Source organism: Myripristis murdjan, chromosome 11 (genome assembly GCF_902150065.1).
Source record: "Myripristis murdjan chromosome 11, fMyrMur1.1, whole genome shotgun sequence".
Taxonomy (NCBI): Eukaryota; Metazoa; Chordata; class Actinopteri; order Holocentriformes; family Holocentridae; genus Myripristis; species Myripristis murdjan.
The window spans coordinates 11569967-11593716 of record NC_043990.1 but is presented as its reverse complement, the minus strand read 5'-3'; the positions used below and the strand labels follow the sequence as shown (position 1 = coordinate 11593716).

General features: G+C 43.4%; 1 protein-coding gene across 2 annotated transcripts in view; it reads right to left on the bottom strand.

Moving 5' to 3' along the window:
• Positions 1-23318, bottom strand: part of sdc2 (syndecan 2) — a 41485-nt gene extending 18167 nt beyond the window's left edge. For both annotated transcript variants that reach the window (XM_030063663.1, XM_030063664.1), the window contains exon 1: positions 22860-23318. In XM_030063663.1, the coding sequence (XP_029919523.1) occupies positions 22860-22919 (60 nt within the window). In that variant the 5' untranslated portion in view covers positions 22920-23318. The remainder of the gene's footprint in view (positions 1-22859) is intronic.
• Positions 23319-23750: the final 432 nt, after the last annotated feature.

Here is a 23750-nt window from a genome sequence, read left to right as displayed (position 1 = left end):
TCTTAGATTTAAAAAAAAAAAAAAAAAGATTGTTGATAAAGCATTACATAACGACGCAAACATGTGACGGCGACATCAAATTCTGAAAGGGCTCCAGAGATTTCTGTCAGATACCCTGTGATATATAAGAGCGTCTATTCATGGCTGTGCCTCCTTCCAGTGCTCTCCTTTCCGTTTTTCCCTGATCCTGGAGGAGTGGATCACATTGCCTCAGCAGGCCCGCTGGACAACCTGAGCACAAGCAGGCCTCCGTGCGTGTGGGTGCGTCCGGCTCAGATTCATATCGTCTCCCGTTCCAAAACAAACGGCCGTCTGACATACGAAGGCAGACGCCGCATTCCACAGCGCTCGAGCCCCCTCTGTGCAGGCGAGGGGGTTGCTGGAGGGTGAAGCAAGGCGTCCAGACGTGCCTTTACTGTATTGTGCTGTGCGGTTTGAGCGTTTCTTTCATTTCGCCAAGTATCATTCATCGCCCTTTAAAAAAAAAAAAAAAAAAAAAAAAAAAAAACATTTCTAAGTGCACGTTTTGTTCATCTGTATCAAACTCAAAGAAGGCGAAGATTGAAATTTGACTTTTTTTTCCCAAGATACAAGGCCAACCAAACAGATTTATACTTGAAAAGTGATGCAGGTGTGAGGATGCAGGTGAAGAGATGAGTTACCATTTTATTCCCTGGACACCATTATGAAAAGGGTGAGCCCAGACTTTCACAGGCGCATTAGCCCAACTTTATGCCCCCATAAAGATTAAGTAAATGGTCTAGGACTGCAGGACAATCAAACGCAGCAGACCCTTCTTGCGAGTGTTACTGCCCTATGGACCTGGCGGCTGATTGCTTCCGCCTGATACTGCTGAGCAAATACACCCTGAGTTTTTGGAATATTTGAAAGACCAGCCATAGCACAATGAGAATATTTTCTGCCCACAAAGAGAATATCAAGAACCGACACTGGCAGGTTGGAGGGATTTTCGTTGATTGAAAGACTAGGAGCAGGAGGAAGTACCAAAAGTGGGAGCCGAAACGAAACCCAAGGGTAATCTTCTCTTTCAATCTTCCAAACAAACAGAGTCAGCATCTAGTTGGACACCTCGAACCACATCCATATGTGAGGCGAATGCTTGCTGGCTTTGAGGGGGGGGGGGGTTATTGTTACAGGTCTGCTGAACTAAAACCAGCACGGAGATTTCAACAAAAAGCAGAGGCGCTGACTGATTCACCCCTAACTGCAGATGAATCCACCTCATGCTCTATAAACAACACATGAGGCTAGAGAGCCCTGATAGTAACCCTGCCTAACAAAACACGGCCCTTTTGAACCAGGGCCAAACGCCGCTGCTTTTCCTTCCTACCATCCAATAAGGCACAGCACAGAATAGCTATGATTTCCTCCCTTGCTGTATTACTTCCCAACAGGAAGAAAGTCAATTCCATGGTTTCCAAGAAAAACAGACACATGCTGACAGACCATCGACCCGCCGGGGGAAACAATGGAGCGTCACTCGCTCTCACCCCGGTTGTGTTTACAGAAGCAAATATGGATGACAATGGAAAATGCAACTGCCGCTATGCATGTTGCTTCACATTGCAAATTTGATAAATGAAGTCACAAAGCAAAATGCAGCGTTGTGACTTCAGTGCCGTCGCCACTTTGTTTGTGAATGAGTGAAAGACTATGGATTCTCTCACATGCTGCAACACATTACGGCTGATTTACTTCGTCTCAGACCACTAAATATTTCACCACACTAATTAAAGGCTGTCTCGTTCACTCAAGTGGCCCTCCAGAGGCCCTGATGAGTTTAATGTAAACTTAATGTAAACCTTCTTCTCCCGCCTGTGAAAATTTTCCCCCAGGCTCCGCCAGAACTCATAAAGAGAAGCAGAGAAACAATGTGGAGCTCATGTGGCTTCAACATGGCCCTATTTAGAGAATACCTCAGTGCTGTGGTATCCAGCCTCATGGACCGTGACTGGCTTTCTCTCGGCGTTCTGCACAAGAAGGCACTTCTGCAAATTCCCAGGCCAAGCGAGCGTTACCGCTGCCTTTGCCGATCCCACCCTCCCTCCTCTCACCTCCCGTCCACCTGCCCGCTTGCCCGTCCACCGGTTGGGAATTGGGGAAATTCCTCAGCCCCGTTAAACAGCTTCTGATACGCACGGGAAAGCCTAGATTCTTTGTCAGCTGTGAAACTCTAGATGCTGGGAAATGGGCTTCACCTTCCAGTCATCTCTAGTACTGAGGAGGGGGGAAACTGAAAGATTTGCTGCAGCACAGCAGCTTTCTTCCCTCCAGTCAGGGAAGAAATATGAGGCTGAACAGAAAAGCCTGAGCAGAGCAGAGCGAGCACAGAGAGACACAGAGAGGAAAAGAGAGAGAGAGAGAGAGAGAGAGAGAGAGACAAAGGGACAGACAGACAAAGTGAGAGAAAGGTTTAAGTGCTTTATATAAAACAGGTTTCATATTCTCCAATAATCCAGCATGGGAACAATCTGGAGCTCCTCCGTTTAGCTAGAAGTGATAGCACGGCCTCTATCATGAATACAACACATCAGAGTCATTGACCACTAGCAGTGAGTCAAAATGGAGTCAAGGCATGTACACAGAAACACAGGCAGCTGTGTGAACGAGAGGCATTGCTTGTTTAACACGGGCAGACAAAAGAAGAGGGCTTTACAAACATTTCAAACCCTCTGCTAGAAGTGAAAAAGATCTCTCCATGTCCCCAAAGAGACCCTTCACTCGTTCAAACTTCAATGTCACTTCCTTTATTTCTGCACCGAGTATTGGCCCCTTGCCATCTTATCCTGCAATTATTCATCATTGTAATGTTTTAAAGAAAGGAACGTCTTACATTTTTTGCTTTTGAGACTCTTTCCTCCACATTTCAGGTGATGTGCAGAGGACAGCTGATCTTTCAGCGTCTTTACCAAGGCCAGATCCTCGTTGGCAGCTTTGAAAATGAATACAAAGCTATTCTTGTCAAACCGCTCCGCAACACTACCAGCCTCTCAACAAAAATTAACTTCACAAAATGAGTAAAAGTTCTCTTCGAAGCAGGGTTACCGCAATTTTTGTTCAAAGTCTTGTTTTGATAAACTAAATGACTCAAATTTGGCATGCTATTGTCTCATAAAGGCTATGAGCTATATTTTAATTGAAATTTTAATTTACATTTTTTCCATGACCATTCAGTCATTTAAAAATCTTTTTCGGTCTTACATTTAAGCAATTTTTTAAAAACTTTTTTGTACTTTTGGGCCCCCTGAAAAAAAAAAACACGGGTCTTACTTTGTGTATAACTGCCCTAATTCAAAGCTTCGCGCTAAGAAGACTCGGGGCTGAAGACGAGCGAGATATGGAAAGCAATGCAACAGACAAAGCATAAGAGAGGACATTCGAAAGCCTCAGGTAAATGCAATTACAGCTGACACAAACACAAACACATACACATGCACAGAAGCTGGAAATTTTCATCGGCATCATCAGTTTCAGCCTTTAATTAAAAGCCACCCCTGGCTCTCATGGCAACCTTTAGCTGGGCTAAAGAGGCGCATTAACTCTCTCTTTCCATTCCTGCCTTCCTCTCTCATGTCCCATCCAATCACGGGCGCAATGACTGTGCCTGCAGTCCTGCCAGAACCAAACTGTACCCACTTATCCCGGGGAGAACATTAGCATTTTGACACAAGCTTATTTCACGAAAGGTCTTGGTGACCGTCCTCCATTCACTCACTCTTAATATGATGATATGAAACAAACTAGATATCCATTTTGAGATACTTCAGTCCCCAGGTGCTCCATGGGTGCAGCATTCTCATTTTTCGTCTTGGCCCCCGAAACAACCAATTGCACCTCTCTGTCCTTTACCTGCATCACATTAATACTCACTTAGCTTAACTTTTAGCCCACAGGTGCACTTTGTATGAGACCGTAGCCTTTCTTCTGTGCAAGGGCAGGAAATTAATAGTTATGCAGCTTGCTTGGCAGGTATCCTCCAAGGGGCCACAGTGCACATTAGAGAAAGCGGAGCATGGGGCCTTGATATTGCAGGAAGAGGTCCCCTATTGGTCCTTGTTCAAAGGCTCTCATCTCCTTGGCTTGATATGCAATACTCTGCTCTGTGGGTAGGAATGTGAGCGTGTGAACATATAAAGGCATGTGTGTCTGTCTGTGCTTATGAGCCCGACAGGTTTCTTGCTTCCTTGATTCGGCAGTAAGGGGTCCGGCTTGCCAGCATGTGGCCCGGACCCGAACAAGGAGAAGCCGATCTGTTCTGCTCTGGTCTATTCAGCTGCTGTCAGTGTTGAACAGACTGACATTCCTGATGAAAAGCCGGGAAGGAGGAATACTGAGAGGGGCTGTCAAGAGCGACGGCAGGGGAGGGGAGGAAAGAAAACAGGTCTCTCTTTATCTCATGTCCTTACACCAGCTTGCTAAGAAGACAGGCTGGAGGGATTGACAGATGGATGGAAAAATCTTTTTTTTTTTTTTTTTTTTTTTTTTTGCTTCTACTTGTGGGAGCAGGAAGCATCTTGAGTTCAGCCTCAGTGTGGTGTATTCTGTATGAAGGGAGAGTGATGTTTCATTTTCGATTTTCTCTTCCAGTCACGGTGTAATGTGATGGGTAATATCAGAAAAGGGTGCAAGACATATTTTACCACCTATGCAGAATAACTTATTTGCTTTGGCTTAAAACAGTTCTCCATCTGAAATGTATGTATGAATGTAGAGCTGAACAATAAAATGACATGAGAATCATATACACACACACATAAATACATACACAAATATGTATACGTATACGTATACACATTGTTATGCAGTAGGTTGTGTTTTAACCTTTAATTATTAAATGTATTGCAATGAAAACCATATTGTGGCCCAGGTATTGTGATATATATTGTATGGCGGGCTCCCTGCTCTCTAGGAAGTGTAAAATAGTTGTGTGAGTGTGGATTTATTGGCAACAAAGCTCCTATGTTTCCTCAAGAAGTAGATCATTTTTTATCATCTGGCAATTTGGGTCAGGATTTGGGGAAGATGGGTGGATGGATGGAGTTATATTTTTATTAGGATTACAAAAATGCACTGCTAAACAAATATAACCAACATTATTCAACAGCGCTATACACTTCAAAAGCTCCCCACAAGAGATCCATCATGCTGCTTGTTATATAAACCTCTGCTGCGCACACACACACATACACACAGGCACTCACACACCTGTGCCACAGGTAAACAGAACTTTTCAGTACAGTGCCTTAGGTACATAAAATCACACACATCACAAACACACACACACAGCTAGAAATTAGCACACAAGCTGCCACATGCTCATGCACAGACATCACGTTGCCTAAACCCATGAAATGACCCCCTCCTCATACTGTATACACACATGGCCCTGTCTCTCTCTTTCTCTTTCACACACACACACACACACACAGTTTCCCTCATCCAACTGGTAGCCAGTGTGTCAGCCAGCACGCTGCAAAAGGATGAATGCCGTCTTTCAGGCCTCGGCAGGTCTGCAGTATCCACCATTCCTGCACAAACACAGGTGCTGCCCCTGGACAAGTGAAAGGAAATGTGTGTATGTGTGCAAATATAGATATACATAACGTGTGTGCGTGCGTGTGTGTGAGACACTGAGAGCGAGAGTGTGAGTAGAGCAGTATACATTAGTCCTGGACGTCATCGCCACCTGAAAGGCATATGGAGTGAGCCAGGGCTCCTTTTTTCTGCGCTGCTGACTGCACTTTGTCAACAAAGCACATGCCACTGGAATGTGTTCTGTTTGAACCCTATCACTATAATTAGGCTCTGTGTATGTAAGTGTGCATGTGTGTGTTCCATGATGCATGATTGGCATGCTTTGTTCTGGAACTCTTTGTACTTTTAACTACACGTTTGTTAAAGAAATGTAAATTACACGCTAAAAAAAACAAAAACACAAAAAACAAAAAAAACACGGCATACGTGGTCTTTGTGCTACAGATTCACCCGGATAGAACAACACAGCGCTGCTTGTGTCACTGCGCCTTCGAATTTCCGCCGCAAGTCTCTTAGGATTTGTCATGCGCACAATTTCTAACACAAAAGAGGGCTGCTAAGTGTGTTGAACCCGGTGCCCTCAATCTTAAAAACAAAGGAATGCACATTGTTTCCAGCTCAAGAGGGGGTCAATGTCACCAGTCACCGATCATGTGCTTCAGACTAAAGCCTAAGCTGGTGAAGTCGTCTTATAACAGTCAAGGTGCAGGGCCAAAACACTTTCATTTCCAACATAACGGCATAGGTGAAATTCCTTCTATATGAGTAAGAGCGTTTTGCCAATCGAATATGTGCAGTGTTTTGTACGTCAGATGCTTTTTGATCAAATAATGAGGCCAATCCCCAAGAAAACCCATTTTATGGATTAGCTGAGCCGTTAGTGGTTTTGCAGTTGGTCACCTGGTACCAGTTCCGCAGTCCTCTGGTGCTTAGTGTCACAAAACACGTCTATCGCACCTCACACTGTCTGGTTCTCTCTATCACCATGTCAGAAGAAGGGCATGGTTTCCATCAACTCTGCCTTTTAAAAGCTTGTGTGCTTCCCCGGTGTTATAAAGGCCCCCAGGACAAGGTATGTGCTCGTGTGTGTGTGTGTGTGCCCACATTTTTAATGCAGTCCAGATTTCTAAGCAATTTTAGCGTGCAGGTTTCTGCGCCCGTGTGAGTCTACGTGTGCATCTCTGACCATTCTGCTCACAGAAAACACTCAACCTCTTTAGTGCCAGATCATTAACACCATAACATGAAAGAACTCATGAGGATTGGTGGGGGTCAAAGTTCAGCCGGCGACGCTGTGACGTCTTCCTCACAACATAAAAGTGCAGAATTCAAGATGTAAAGGACGGGTGGAAGGAGGAGGACGCGGTTTCGCCGCTTGATACGAGGTTAATGAAAATTAGCTCCAGTTTATTTTATTTAATAGACGAGTGAAAAACTGTTTGTGGAGGGTCATAATATTCATAGCCCGTGTCGAGCTACAATCTGGATTTATCCACTTATGTAATCCATTCATAGAAAAACATGAAGAGATGCTTGGATCCCAAACAGATGACGAGAAAAGTGGCAATCCAGAAAAGCAAAGTTCATATCCTCACACACCACATTTTCATTCCTGTTAATGCATTTGACTATTTATGTACTTGCATTTTATCGGTGTGCAGAGAGAAAAAAGAAAAAAAAAAAAAAAAATGATTTGCCAAATTTCTCCATCCGGGACGCTGATCTCTCACAGCTGCCAGCTCCGACAAATAGACCTTTATCACCTGAGATGAAAGCCAGGGGAAAATAGAGGGAGGGAAAAAATAAGCAGATGGGGGGATAGGATGTGAGGAGGGAGATGAGGGAGGAGAACGATTTTGCCGCTTTGTTGGCTGATCTGGTTCAATCCTCGTGGTGCAGCAATTGAATTCCCATCCAAGCCCTTCCTTAAGAGGATTTAGACTCAAGGGAGTCAGCAGGCTGCAGGGGAGGGACCCATGATGGGATGATGAGGGTGATGGACAAGAAAGAGAGAGAGACAGAGAGAGAGAGGGGGGAAAAAACTGGGAGGAAGCAGGAAGACGGAAATAGATGCTGGATTGGCCTAAAAGAATGACTGAAAGCTGATGGCAAGGAGAAAGAGTTGATTCTGCTTTAAGTGGAGGGACACGTTAGCGCTCCTCGAGGCCATGATCTCCTGTCGCTATAAAAAGACGGGGAGAAAGCAAAGACGGGAGACATGCTAATAAATGGAGGCACACATTACTAGTGAAAGAGGAAGAGGAAGTGCACGAGCAAGACGACGTAAAGGATGGACGAAGTGAAGCATGAAAGGATGGGATGATGAGTGGGAAGCAGCAGGTGGTGATCTCTGATCCCATTATCCAGGGCTAATCCTCCCCAGCAGCGAGCATATTGTATGTGTGCGTACCTGTGCAGGCATACGTGTGTGCATGCGTGTGTGTTTGTTGGCATGACACTAACTAGAGCACCAGGTCGGACGGCCCGTCACTCTTTAGCAGGCCACTGTGCTGTCACCTGCAGTGTGAACAGGGCTTTACCCACTGTCAGCTAGCCAGTAAGTCTGGAGCACCATGTACCAAGACTGATCCAAAACTACACACCGCATTAATGCTGCACAGACCAAACCTCACCGAAAAACACCTTTTAGTTTAAAAATGTGGACCGGCTTTTATTTATACTTTGGTTGTAAATAGGGCTGGGATATATAACATGATATGTGACTGATGCTGCTCGGTCATTGTATCAAATTACTAATGATTGTTTATCAAAAATCTCTTGTACGCAACTATCTCAGCTGTCTCAACTCTAGTTTTAAACAAGATGATGGCAAGCCAGTATAGTTTCTGTGCAAAGTTTGCTTTGGGACTGAGGCTGTGACCAAAACAGGTAAATAAATCATTATTTATAACTTGAATTCTGGACATAAGAACCTGCCGCAGTGAGAAACAGGCCACTGCGCTGAAAAAAGTGAACATTTACTGTATGTTATGGTGCAAAAGTGCCATGAAATAATTGTGTGACCTGACATTGACACAAATAATCCTGATTAATAGCTGTGAACACAACATTTAGAGAAAAAAAAATCAGGATTATCATTTCTGTCGCAGTCGTGCAGCCCTAAATCAAATAAACAGACAAGATAAGGCCTCAGTCTGTTAATTCTGCTGCAGGACGCCAGGCTGGTTAGGCAGGTAATCCCACAGTTAGACTGATGCAGTCCTGTGACCTCCAAAATTTGAAATGCATAAAAACTGTGTATTACAGATACGACAATTGTTCATCATAGCAACTGTAGGCAAATTTTCATTCCTCACAAGGACAGAAATGGAGCTGATCTCTGAAACTACATCGACAGACTGTATCAATATCACTATAGTGTCTGTGCAGTCAAAACAAAGCGGAGGATATCAGTTTTTCATTTACAAAATATAATCTGATGTCACTGCCATTTCTACACTTTACAGTTACTAAGCTGAGGTGTGCAGATTTCTTGGGGTGCTGCTGCTATTTTGGTTTAATTAGGAAGTTTCTCCCTCATGATGAATTGAGCTTTACCTTTTAACTTCAACTCTGTTTTATCTGTCATAAGTAAATCTGGGACACGATGTTTCACAAGTATGCCGTAAGACTGATGTAGATACAGATGCATCGGTGATTATTAGTGTCATGCTAAGGTACTGAACGTCAGAGGGAAAAAAAAATGTCTTTGTCCAATGGCACCGTAATCCTCTTAAGTGATTTATTCAAACAGAAGAGAAAATGAGATATGTACCAATGGACAAGCACTGACACCAACTCTTGCACAGTGGTTGATGAAAAAAAAAAATGCATGGTTTTCCAAATGACAAAGAGTGTAACTTCTATTTACCGACTCTTCGTATAATCTTTGTCAGGTTTAAAAAATAGTGGTAACAAAAAAAAAAAAAAAAAAAAAAAAAAAAAAACAGCACACAGGCTCTGAGTGCCCCTCAGGGGTGAGACTCTGAATGTAATGTGAATGTAAAGTGATGTCTTGCCACATGCGAGACACGCTGGTTGGCCTAAAGACCCTAAAATAGCTCGGCTTTCCCGGAAGATCCTGAATCAACAGAGCCTATATGGACCTCAAGACCCAAGCTATGATTAAGTTATAACAGGGGCCCCCTAAACCTTTTCAGCCCAGGATCCATAAAAGAGATTTAGTATCTTATCCAGAGATCTTGGCTGATGAAATACATTGCTTCTCTTGTCATGTCAGAGTCCATCACAAGTAGACCTGTTCCATATTTAAGAAATTTTAGAAGCCAAGATTCAATTCTTGCTGAGTTAGAGGACATAAATGTGACATTAGCGCAGGCAGGCAGAGGAAACAGGCCAGGGAGAGAAGAGAAGAGAAGAGAAGAGAAGAGTTTTTACGTCTTAGGAGACTGCATGACGATTCTCACGACAGAAATGCACGATGGAAATCACACCATCAAAAGTCTCTTAAGGAGGTATGGGCTCCAGTACGAACAGTGAGCAACACCAACGTGGGCTAACCATGACTCATGTAATTGCACATTAATGCCACCATCTAATTATGGGTATGACCTGAACTGCTAGTCTGACTGTAGGGTCTACCACCAAATAGTTATTTGGTCTTCTTTTTTCTTTTTCTTTTTTCTTTAATCTCTAGTCTGCATTAATACCAAAACATCAAACTAAAAATGTTGCCAACCTCTAACTAATTCATGTTAAGTTAATGTTCGCTTGGCAGTCTAATAGGAGCATAGGCTTAATTACGGAAGTAGGACCCACGACGCACGATTTCTGAGCCCAGTGCCCACTGAGGTCGATTACTGAAGAAAATTATTAATAAGTGATACTCCAATAATGTACACTAATAAATCTATTGAGCCCAATTAAAAACTTTCACAATTAGTTGAGTCACCAACAGCACAGTCTGACTTATCCTTCATCTGTATCTGCATCACTTATTAGTGCAATATTACATATACTAATTGACTGGTGATGAGTGCAAAATCAAATATCACGAAATCTTTGACCAAATACCCTGATATCAACACTGTGACACTATTCTAGGGTTGACTACTGGTAGGCTACGTTCATAAAATATTTACACACAAGAACTTTCTGATAAATAACCATTACCGATGAGGATATGAATACCAAATATGCAAATTCAACAGCTAGAACGGTCTAATGACTTTAGAAAATTGCATCCCCTTTAATGTAATGCAGCCTTTAAAGCCAGGAAAAGACAACACTTTGCCTCATATTACGATATCCAAACTCCCATCTAGTCTCATATCACAATATTAATACTGATAAAGTGTCCAGCCCTAGTAACTGATAATAAAAAAATAAATAAAGTCATGATAAATCTACAGTTTGTGTATACTTTAACTGTAGACTGATCTTGTGTTTTAGAGAATGATTGCACTTCAGTCAAAGAACGGCAAGCACACACACACACACATACACACACACTGAGCCCACTGTTAAAGGCTAACACTTTTACCTGTGTGGATTAACAATGTTTAGGAGTCATCTGAGGTACAGTTGGCTCATGCTGAAGATTAGCCTCCTGCAGCCAGGGCCCACTCCAGCGTACCTCGTGCACTTGGGGATCAAACACCAATCACACAGACAGGAAGCCATTTCAGCGTGTGTACATCTGTGTGTGCGTCTCTGTGTGTATGAGTGATGTTTGACAGAACACCACAGCTCCATCCGCTTGGTTCCTGTGTTTGTTGAAACAAGCTGCTCCACAACAAAAGGAAAAAAGGAAAAATGCTTCCATGTTTTACACATGCAATGCAGCTGCTTGGTTCTAGACGCGTTCCTCTCTTATCAACTAAACAACAGCGAGCCCACAAGTAAGCTCAGAAAAAAAAAAAAAGAGTAAACAACTTGCATCGTTCTGGACCATATCCTCCAGGGTACATTACATGTTTCAATGCAGCTTTGATAAGCCGCAGCACTGGAAAGACACACATATGGATTGCCTGCTTTTTATTTTCGATCAAATTAAGTTAATATGTAACCAACATCACAAGTATATAGCACTTAGTAGGCTGAGGTGTGCACGTTTCTTAAGATTTTGTATGACATTTTCAGGGAAGTGCTGTAGCCTCTGGCTCATATTTGGAAATGATGAGGCAAAATTCTTATTCATGTTCCATTCGATGTAAATAATTGAAGTCTGGCAACCAAAATAGGCCCAGTACAACCACCAGAGCCAGGCTGCTTTTTCAATCTTTAATGACTTTGTGGCAGAATAAGCCTCATTCCCCGGGACCCTGTAAGAGTGCCAATTTATCAAGACAGAAAACACTTTCAACTGAAAGAGCATATGCTTACACAGACCCCAAACTCAAAAAAAAAAACAAAAAAAAAACAGAGGCTTTTGTGTTTCTTCCTTCGGATGCAGGGCAGAGATCATTGACAAAACTCATGCAGCTAAAAATGGCTTTTAATGTATCTGCCAAACCCATGCTCTCTTGGTCACTGTGCAGCCTTTACCAATTTTTTCCTTGTGCTGTAATTCTGCAAGAATTTGAGGTTTATGAAGACTGCAGTATGGTTTTGCTAAAAGCTCCTGAAACAACACTGCTGCACCCTACACTCCAGGTTTTACTTCACTTCCTCCTTATGGATGGGCTGAGAGTGGCGAGGAAACCAGACAGACTTCATGAGTGGCTGCGAGATCATCAAAAGACGAGTCAAGAGGCAGCATTTCCATTGCTGAGAGGAACCTTTGAACACAATAAGAGAGATCAAGCAGTAAATCCTAAAAGCTGGTACGTGCATGCAGGAACTTTGAAGGCTGATCTCCTAACTCAAAACAGACAAAGATATGCATGGCTGTGAAAGCTGGAAAGCAGAGGTTGTGGTGGTACATCCCACACTAAAGAGGACCCACTATCAAAACCCATGAAGCGGCAGATGTCTCCCACAGCTTTTGTAGTGTAGACCTCCTTACAAAACCTGTCACGAAGCCTCATGCGGTCACTAAGTCGCACATGGCAAAGCACAACCGCACCAAAAACAAAAGCAGAGGCTGCAACAGCAAGCGATCGTCTTCAAAAAGGCGTCGTCATTGGAGTCCACAGACGATTTCATAAACTGTGTCAAGATGCATTGAACATGTATGCAGGTCTGCCAACCACATACAGATGTGAGGAGACCAGGAGAGTTTATTAAGATCATGTTATGAAAGTTATAAAGAGCAGTGACACTCCACACTGGCTGAAACAAAAGCTGCAGGCCCAGCTTAACAAAAGTAACCAAGGTCAGAGGGAGATGAAAGTGGGTGGTGACTCTAAGTTCAAGTAAGAGAAATTCACAGTATCACAGAATATTGTCACAAGTAACATAATGGCCTTATACTGATATTAATATAGACACAGATTAAATATTAATTTACTTTTCTTAAAATTTGTTTAAAAATGTGTTTAATTCAATAGCACTAATGGATGTGACACACAAATGCTTTCAAAAGAGAAAAAGCTATAGGACTTTGATGCTGCCTAGATGGTCAAAAGGATATCAAGTGCTGCTTAGGGCCACCTGAAGGGTCTTCCTTCTCTTGCTGACCATGATTTAATTCTTTTGATAACTCTGAAAACCCCCACAGTGGCTGTTTTGGAAAGCCAGGCGGATCCTGCTGCCTGCATGGACAGAAAAGGACATCCTGCTGAGTCTGGAGGGCAGCCGCCATGTAAGCCATTTCAGTCAGCCGCTCCATCACTTGATTAAACAAATTATCATCATCAAAGTAATCAAGCTTTGCTCCCTGCCTGTCTGCTTCCATTTCACCGTGCAAACCGGTTTAACCATAGCATGGAAACGATACGGATTATGAGTAAGTATGGAAATGACCTTGGCTGATGTCACTGTCGAAAGCAGGGCTTTTCTGGCTGGGGGGTCGCGGCGAAAGTAAGGCAGCAAGAGAAAAAAGCGAGAGACAGAGACAGGGGAGAATGAGAGAAACAGAAAGGGAGAGAAAGGCAGAGAGAGAAAGAGCCACTGAGGACCGTGTGGCGGTATGGCTGCGAGACTGTCACAGTGGCTTTTATGATTTCTATGCCAATAAAAATCCGTAAGTTTTAGCTCTCCATTTCACACTAACAACAAACTTGAAAAACTCAGGGATATCTAGTCTCACATTTCCAAATCCCAAGGCTGGGAAAGCATGCCACCTATAACACAATCCACCACATCAGGCAGGTAAAGTGGATTCCCAGTAAAAGGATCCAAAGAGGTCAACAATAGTGTGGACATGACACATGCTGACTTGCGGCCTCTGTTTGTTTGGAGACCTCTCCTTGAAATTTTCCACCCATCAAAAGCCACTGTGTGGTCGCTCTCGAAAGGAAAGCGAGGAAATGAGCGTGTCAGCGGCATTTGCATTTAAAATCAAAATGGATTCCATCTGACACGGTTTCTCTGGTCTAAAGCCTCTCTGGGCTGAATAATAAACCCCATCCCTCAACGTAATGGAGGACTGACTGCTGGGCCGCTGAATACGGCGTGGTGCTCCGCTGAGAGGGTTTACAGTTGGCGTTGAGAACACAGATGGCTGTTAACAGAAAGCATTAGTAAAGATTAACTCGCCTGGTAGAATCACCACATTAGTGCCTCTGATCACGTTAACGACCACAGCAGAGACAGGGAGTGTGTGTGTGTGTGTGTGTTTTTGTGGGATGTTAAGGTTTTCAGTCTGACCCGGGGCTGTACAATTAATTGTGCATAACAATTTCACGATCCACAATAAATAATTTTAGACTACTGGCAGTACTGAAAAATCTAATTCTGAATGTCCACTGTATTTGCAGACAGTTAAGATAAAAGATAAAAATTCCTAGAGAACGGGGAAATACTTAAGTTCCTCAAATTAACAATACTATCCCTGATTAATAATCGGGATCACAACATACAGTAAAATAACAGGGACTATTATTTTAGCTATAATGATGCATCTCTAGTAGCTGTGGCAGTGACTGATACTCCACTGAGTCTTTCATGCAGTGTCCAGCAATGTCCTTTTTTATATTTTCCCTTCCTCACTACTGTTAGCTCACTCAGCCTTACAGGGTGAGTCATTGTCTGGACTGGTTTGATGTTGCGGTCACAGTTTAGACTTTCAAACATCGGATGTCTGCCACAACAGTACACAGGAACATCTGCATACTGATTTGGGGTCTTGACATCATGGTTCCTCCAAATCAAAATAAGGAAATGAAACAAACCTCAACAAAGTCAGCAGTTCCCACTGCCTTTGAAATTGAACACAGATAGAAGCATACTACTGAAAACTCAACAGAAAAAACAATGTTTTGAAGAAGGGGAAGAATATCCCTACAGTTTTGGAAATGGGGCACATTTTTTAAAGGTGCAGAAAGGAAGTCTGCATGGCAAAAAAAAAAACAAAAAAAACTGGATTAGTATTAAGAGACAAATTACACACTCAAAAGATAATTATGAAGTGCAGAAAGCATGCGGGACCCTGCTGAGACCACGCAAACGGTGACAGGAATGGAAGCACAACTACTTCCTGTTTTCGTAATCCATTACAATGACAACCGCGTCTCAGTGATGAATATTCATGAGCACTCAACTGGGGCCTTTAATTCACTCCCTTTCACTAAAAAGAGACTAGTTTACACACCACCATGCCGTCAGAAGAGGAGGTGCTCTGCTGGGGTGAATTCACTAATGAATTCCCCTCTCTAGCTCATCAAGTTCCTCAAATACCCTCTGGAATCTGAGAGTTTTCTCATAAAAACATGGCTAAATTAAGAGACTGCATAGAGTATAATTTGTGGTTGGTGATACACCCTGCTTAGAGAGCATGATTTACACCCTTTAGCTCATTCAGCGCTGCTTTGAATCGAGATGGGAGAAATAATGGAAACACCAGACGTTAGAAGTACATTTTTCTGCTTGGCGGAACGCAGTGCAGATTTCAATTAGGTACCTTTTAGAAACGATAAAACACACTCGTAAATATGAGTGAGCGCAGATGTGTTAAATGTGCCGTGCCATTTTCCACAGCAATCTTGGGAGTTAGATGGAAAAACTTAACTGACGTCATTCCCTCACATATCCGCCATTTTTGGATAATATACAGATGGAACACATTTGCCCCTCAGATCACTGTCTACTCAGCAGAACACAGCCAACAATGACGACTTCCCATGTAGCTTTTGATTTCACTTCATCTCTTAAGTAAAAGACCCAACAAAAACCCCAAAATGACCGCAATCTACTCTGCTGACATCTAATACGGCTCTCAAAGCAGAAAATGTTTACCTCAGTCGGAGTGCTACGGCAAGCTGACTAATGTCAGAATTTCAGCTTCAAATTGAAGTGGCCTGATAATGTGCCATGCTTATGATGATTTTTATGTCCCCTGACATATCAGCAGCCTCTAAATTCCACTGAATAGCTCTGTAATAAGGTATGCTACTCTCCTGTAAAGTAGAGGCAACAAAAATAATGGGCTTTGACTTCTCTTTGTTGCCACAGCTTGCTACATGCCACGTAAAAAGCATTCTTTTCCAGTTGCTTTAATACACTAATCTGGTATTTGGTAAAAAAAAAAAAAAAAAAAAAAAAAAAAAAGGTGCATTACTCGACAATGCTCAAATAGCAAAAACACCAAGCTGAACTCAAAACCAATTGTGTGATAACAGCACACTCTACACATTTGATTTTTTTTTTTTTAATCACACAGAAAAACACAAAACACAAATGGTACCTGACACAGTAATCCGAAAGGGGGGTTTTGCACAAATTTGAGGAATATTTAGGTGAACAGTACAGGCAGATACCACTGCCACTGCCATGAGCCACACTCCTATTAACTCCCATTACCAAACTTAGGTGGACCAGTGAAACACCAAACACCAGTAGCAGCATTCTGTTGGCCACATGGCTCTGTCTCTGTCATCTCGCCCCCTGCCAAGTTAGACACTTTTCACACCCCACACAGCACCAGGCAGGTTCTGGCTTGGGAAAGCCTGCACACCAAAAGGGAGACAACGTTCACACTCTCCCCCCACTATTTTCCCCTCCTGGATCCCACTTCTCGCCTTCCATGGAGGCCTACCTACCCAATCTGGAAGGCAGTGGGCAAGGGGGGAAAAAAAGAAGAAAGAAGTAAGGAAGGAAGAAAACAGACGTCTCGACGCAGGGTTTTCCCCATTTCTCTTTGTCACAACCACAGACCCGTCCACCAAAGCCCTGCCAAGGAAGTTTCCATTTGCTAAGCTAATTAACTTAAATCGAGAGAAAGGAAAAGAGAGAGAAACAGGGTGGGATAAGGGAAACGTTATGTTCCAGGTCTACTGTCTTAAAGGAGAAGTTCACCCAAAAATGAAAATTTTGTCACCTCTGTGGGAGCGGAAACACATTAAGTGTCACATCAGCACAATACATGGAGAAGTCTAGTTCGTGTAACTCCATGGCAGCTCTGTCCAAAACAACTGTGCTGGTTCCGCTTTTTAGACTTTAAAAAAAAGTTATTGAAAAATCATAAGTCATCCGAAACCAAACGATTTGTGGTAAAGTCCTATATTTGCTCAAATCTTTGGTGGCAAACAGTTCATCCTAATGTGCAGGCTTCAGTGTTCATGTCCACATTTTGCTTGATGAGATCTTGCAACAGCAGAGATGAGTTCTTGCAAGTTGTTACGAGGCGATTGTGGACACATGAGGCTCAGTGGAGCATTTGAGTAAATTTCCTTGCAATCAAAGGCTATAGTGAAGATTTACATTGAATAACAATGCAAATGTAAATCTTTGTGATCTTTTCTTTTTGGTAGACATGAATCACGCCGCATGAGCTGAAAGGAGTAATGCTTCTGCCATTTTTTGCCCCTTTTTTGAAGTCTATACAGCAGTACCCACTGACTTGTTTTGGAGAGAGTTACTAGTTGCATTTTGGGTGAATTGTTCCTTTAAAAATTTCAGCCCGATTTCAAAATGCACATGCAGTGAGCTTGTTTTGTTCGCTGTTGTGGCCCCTGACTGTCTGCGAGCAGGATACATGGTGGCAGTGGCCCAACATAAACCAGTGCTGCAGTCACTGTTTTTGCTGCTGCCACAGCTTCTCCCTATAATGTGTTTTCCCTATGCCTTGCAGGCTGGGATGACAGTGTATTTAAAACATGTGGCCGTAAAACACACACGCGCATACCCGCAGGCACACATAAAGATGCGGATGCAAGTAAACACACACAAACTTGGACACGTGCATGCACAGCGTACACACACACATGCACACACTCGCACACCAATGCAGAGTCGACACAGTTTGGGTATTTGTAAGTCTCTGCTGGTATGCACAGCTCACTGCCAAAGGAAGAACCTCTTCCAACTCCTCTCAACAACAGAGAGAGGGAGCGAGAGAGAGAGAGAGAGAGAGGGGGGAAGAGAGAGAGGGAGAGCAGTTCCTTTCAAACAAACACACATACGTCCTGCAGATGTTAGCAAAGCCGATGCAAGCACTCACTTCTGGAGTGCCAGCAAAAGAAAAGTGGGGTGCATCTTGTGTGGAAAAAAAAAAAAAAAATCCTTTCACTTCATTCCTTCCAGCTGTCTGAGGAGGAATAATAATGCCACTGTTCTCAGGGTAACCCAAGACACAGCAGTAATGATAGGCAGCATCTTGGCCATGCTGGTAGAGGGATGTGGCAGAGCAAGAATGGAGGAATGGGGAGAGAAAGGCATGAAGCAAAGAAAGGGATAAAGACAGAGATGATGTGTGCATGTGTGTGTGTGTGCATGTGTGTGTGTGTGTGTTTATCTACCCATGCATGTATGTGTGTGCCTGGTGACAAAATAGGAGTTCATGCATGGACACAGATGGATTCAGGCGCGGGGAGGTGGTGGTTGCTGTTCTGCTTTCAGTGGCCCAGCAGCCCCTGCCTCCTGCCTTCTGTGGAGTCCATTAGCGATTGCATAATGCTTGGCAGAGAGGGCCCGAATGAATGCGCCCCCTGAAGGGTCGGACGATAGAGAGGTGGGTTTCTCTGCACAGCAAGAAACTCGCTGTTCCCATGTGTGTCAGTGGTGGATTTATTAGGCAGAGAGTAAAGAAAAAAAAAAAAAAAAAAAAAAAAAAACAAGGCAGCGGCTTTTCCCAGTCAGACAAAACACAAACACTCCTATACAGAGGAGCTGGCCATGTTTTCAGTTTGAGGTATTCTAGGTTAATGCAAAATAAAAGAGCGCCATTAAATATACAACAGGAGAAGCTGCAGCAGAGCAGCATCTGGCCTCTGCTTCTATGTGGGAGTACGGAAGTCCTTTCATTTGTGTCCTTCATCCTTTCCTTCTGTAACGTATTATTATTTTCATTCTTTGTTAATTTCTGTCTTTGCTTGATTTTCTTTGCTGCCTTCCCTCACTTCGCTTTTCGTAATTTCTGCTTATGTATGAAGAAAGACAAGAGGGTAAATATTTTGCCCACCCACCGCCGACACACATTTTACTTATTCATCACGGAGTAAATTAAAAATGATGCACTTAACGTGAAACACATTGCTTTTATCGCTGGAGAATGGGCAGAAAAGTTCCAGTGTTCACACTTCATTCAAACCCTGAGAGCCTTGTGCCATGCCATGACTAAAAGAGAGAATTGGCACATTCAGTTCAATAGTCTCAGAGTGGGTGTCAGGGAGAAGAATAAAAAAATCAGTGATAGCAGTGGAAAATAATGAGCTGTTAGGATTCATTTAGCCTTTATATCAGGATACCCACTTGGAAGTGGTAGAGCATGCATATGAGAAAGGCAGTGAATGACGTTTGTGGATGTGTTTGTGTGCTTTGTCGTGTTTCTGTGTGTGATTATTAGTAGGCAGTGTGAGTATTGCCCAGCAATTGCACTTGGCAGCCTCAGGTGAGAAACTGCGGGGCAATCATGGTGACAAAGCGGTCAGCTTGTGCCTCTGCACTTTTCATTTCATTATCACTAAATCAGCAGATAGAAAACTATCGTTTGAGCTCGCAAATGAAACTCAAATGCCAGTCTGGGCACTAGATTACACAGCCTTCAGGATCCAGGGCCCACACCTTACCCCCTCCCTCGAAAAGCCATCAAAGGCTTCAAGCTGAAGTCTTGTATTTGGTGCTTTGGCCTTTTCACCTTTCAAATAATATAAGGGATTTTCTCAGGCTTAGTGAGTTCAGGGTTATATCCTTTCTTCTTGCCAATCTGAGGCTCGTTTGTCACAGCAATCTGACCTCATTTGCCCCTTTGAGCAAAGAATATGACAGTTTTAGCCCTGCGTCGGCCTCATGAATGAAGTCAGTCCAAAAAATTCAGCCCAAAAAAAAAAAAAAAAAAGCAGCAGGCAAGTGAAATCTTTCTTTTGTTGGATCCTAAATCCCTTGAAATTGTAACAACAACACAGACATTCCATGGAGTTTTGAGTGTCTCTCTCTCTCTCGCCCTTGCTCCCTCGCCTCTCTCCTTCAGTTTCCCTTGCTCTCTCACTCCCCTCCCTCTCTCTCCCTGCCTCCCTCCCTCCCGTTTTCCTTGATGATCTGTGCAAGCCAGGCTGACACCAAGTCCAAGGCTGCTCTGAAGTGATTCCTTTGAATCTGGTATCAGACAGTGTGAGACAACACTCAGAACTCCCCATAAATCACAGATATGAAGGGAGGTGAACAACACCCACGCTTCCCACCAAAACATGACACAAATTACAGACCACAACATCTGGCGAGTGGCGCGCACCAAAACATGGCGGGGCGGGACAGGCCTACAGCTTCGCCGAGCCAAGCTAGTCTTCCTCCTCGTCCACAAACTTCCAGTTCCTGGAAACAGAAAGCTGGAAAACGTGACAGTCTGACAGAGGAGGCCGTCATGCATCTGCCTCCACTATAATGTTGCAACATCTAATGAGAGGCAAGAAAGCAACACAGCAGTCCCAGTGTCTTTTACTATTCTCTAGCTGCAAAAAAACAGCCTTTTCTCTCAACTGAGTGCTTCAACTCAAGAAGAAACCGTGCCTTCAAGACTACATTCACACATAAATAGGGCTGGGTGATATGGAACAAATCAAATATAATGATATCTTTGACTGATCTCCTTGATATTTGTTGTGACGATATTGTAGGGATGACTATTTGTGCTTTGATGAGATAGTTACACATAATCAGTAATGATGACAAAGCAGGTGGAGACAAATTGCAGAACAGTTGGAACAGTCTAATTTAAGAAAATGGTATCCCCTTACTATCATAGAGCTTTTAAATGCAGGAAAAAAAACAATATTTATGCCACATCACAAAACCGCCATATCCAATATCAAGTCTAACCTCGCCCAGGCCTGATCATAAGCAATTTGTGTGATCTTACAAGAAATAAGTTCTCAAGGTTCAGCGAATAAGTCTCATCCTTTGTTTTCCACAGTCACGATGTGCGATTTGGGATTTTATGTATATCGAAGCAATAACCACTGAGTGCCACTGAGCTCATGTGTTGTTGTGTGGTAATTAAAACGAAGGCAGATGCGCTCAGGGCAGGTTACCAACCACATGCCACTTGATTGCCATGTCAACACCAGCGCCAGCATTGAGAATCAATGTCACGTGTCAAGCTCCAGTGAGACAGCTTTGCCTACAGGGGACACAGATAAGGGGAGGTGGATATTGATCAGATGCATGTCTGTGTGTGTTTGTCTAGCTGATGAAATGCCAATGATGCTGCAACAGTTATTGCAGTGACCCTTCCAATGATCGCACATATGTTGCCAAAATAAGGTTTCCTCCTGAATAATGTGAGTGCACAGATGATGGGCTCGTATGCAGGACTGGGCCTTTGCATATTCACATGATAATCCACAAAGATTAAAATGCAAAGTTCAATTAAAGTCTTGGGTGAGGGCAAATGCGGCGACAGCCTGGTAGCTGTATCTATTATAAACATCATGTACTCTGGGGGTGACCTCATGCAAAACAATGACTCGTTTAAAACAACGGTGTCTGAATCAGCTAATTGGACAAGAGGCTCTGAAAGAGAGGAGGATCGAGGCAGTGCGCCAAGCGACAAGTCACAGCCCACAGAGAAACTCCAGGAGGGGGGGCAGTTATGACAGAGGCCGCACATGAAACTGACAAAATTTGACGAGCTTCCAAATTCTGTCTCGTGTCATTCCTGCAGCCCAGCCAATTTGCAGGGTGACACACACACACACACACACACACACACACACACACACACACACACACACACACACACACACACACACACACAACCAGTTAGGAGGCCAAGACAGTGCGATGAACCAGAAACTTGACATAAAGGCAAACTGGAAAGGAGATCCATGGCTTTAGACCAAATACACACGGAAAAGTTTGGATATTGATCATGTGAGCCCTTCTGCCTCCCATTTAAATGTCACAACAATGCAGTATTGTCCCAAATTTGAAGACAAATTAACCCTAATGAAAAGCATTGCAGCGGCATGACTGTCTGGTGGGCTGCATGGCTCCAATAATGATGATATTGATACAGCCTAATAACGCACATTTCAGTTGAGTCGTAACATTTAATGCGCAAAGTCATGTAAACCAATAGATATCACACCATTATCCTTATAGTGATCTATAGCCCTTCTATGGTAGCTTATTCAAGTTAACAGTCCGTTTATATATCATTATAACATCATCACTACCATCGTGATTATATTCCTCCAGTTTTTCTGTGGTATTTGTATGCATCCTGCACACGAGGCAGATATAAAATAAATGACGACGAGAAACTGAATAAAAACTTTACTTGGCCAGGACTGACAAATCCAAATGGACATGTTAATATTGCTCCATAGAGTCCACAACATTTCTGAATAAACCCCGAGGGGGAAAAATAGCCTGCAGCGTTTTTTCCCCATAGGGAAAGTAGCGAGAGAAGCACATTGACCTCCGCAGGTTCTTGAATTTTGCAGCAGCTTTGCCACGTACTCGCTGTATTTTGGTACTTGTTAGGTAGGCGATGTAAACCAAAGACAAATCCCAAGACTTGGTTGTCACGCACACACAACGACTTAATGGGCAACTTATTGTTCGCTCACCATGACATACTTGTCGGCAAAAGTCAATTTCAAATCAGTCCTCCCTCACAGTTATTCCATCAAACTATACCTACGTGTTTCCAAACAAAAGAGAGAGGACCACAGCAGAGTCGCAAATGTTCCGACTCATTCTCGGTGTGGACAAACAACATAAAAGCAGCGAGTGGTCTCTGGATCCAAGTTGCTTTGCCCCCCACAGCTAATGCCCCTTTCAAGTTTGCTTTCAAAACTTACCCTTTCCCCGGAGAGGAACACCGTCAGCCCGAGGGACAAAATTATCCAAACGTTCCTCATTATTCCTTTATCTTAAATAAAAAAGAGATGGTGCGGGCAAAATGTCAACGCTCTCTCTCTCTCTCTCTCTCTCTCTCTCTCTCTCTCTCTCTCTCCTTCTCTCTCTTTCTCCTCTTGCGCCCCTCGCTCCAACTCCTGCCGCTTTTCTCGCTCAGGAGTGGGATCCCACCGGATACGTGTTGCGTTTTGGTTATTCCTCCCCCCGCCAGGCACTTTTTCCCTGACAAATTATACAAAAAAAGCGCAGTTAATTGCGAAGTCCCTCCGTGCGCCTTTTCAGGTAAGCCTTTGGAAGTCCGGACAAGATATTCCCACCCCCGGTGTTCACTTGGAATAACGAGGACAAAGTGTAAAGCACGACCGACGCTCCGCTAGTGCGCTCTATTCGGCCATGTCACCGCGTCAACCCGCTCCACACACGGGAGAGAGAGAGAAGAGAGATGAGAGAGAGGAGAGAGTGAGAGAAGAAGGGAGAGTAGAGAGAGAGAGAGAGAGAGAGGAGACGCACCACTATACCACGCTCACTGCAAAACTACAGTTGTAGCAGATACAGCAGTATAATAGAGGCAACAAGAGATTTAAAACAAATATGTACATCAGAATGACCGGATGATTATTCGAATAACAGTGATTTGTCATTGGTTGAAGTCGGATGGCTCGAGGAAATGACCATATGGCCCATGCAAATGAGTCACTTGTCTCGACACCAAATATAAAACAAACCCTTTACATTGCTCTCATTAATATAACCTCCAGTTTTATCCAGTCACCCATGCTGAGATGCGGTGTCATTTTATTTTTTATTGTTTTATTAATTCATACAGGCAGCCG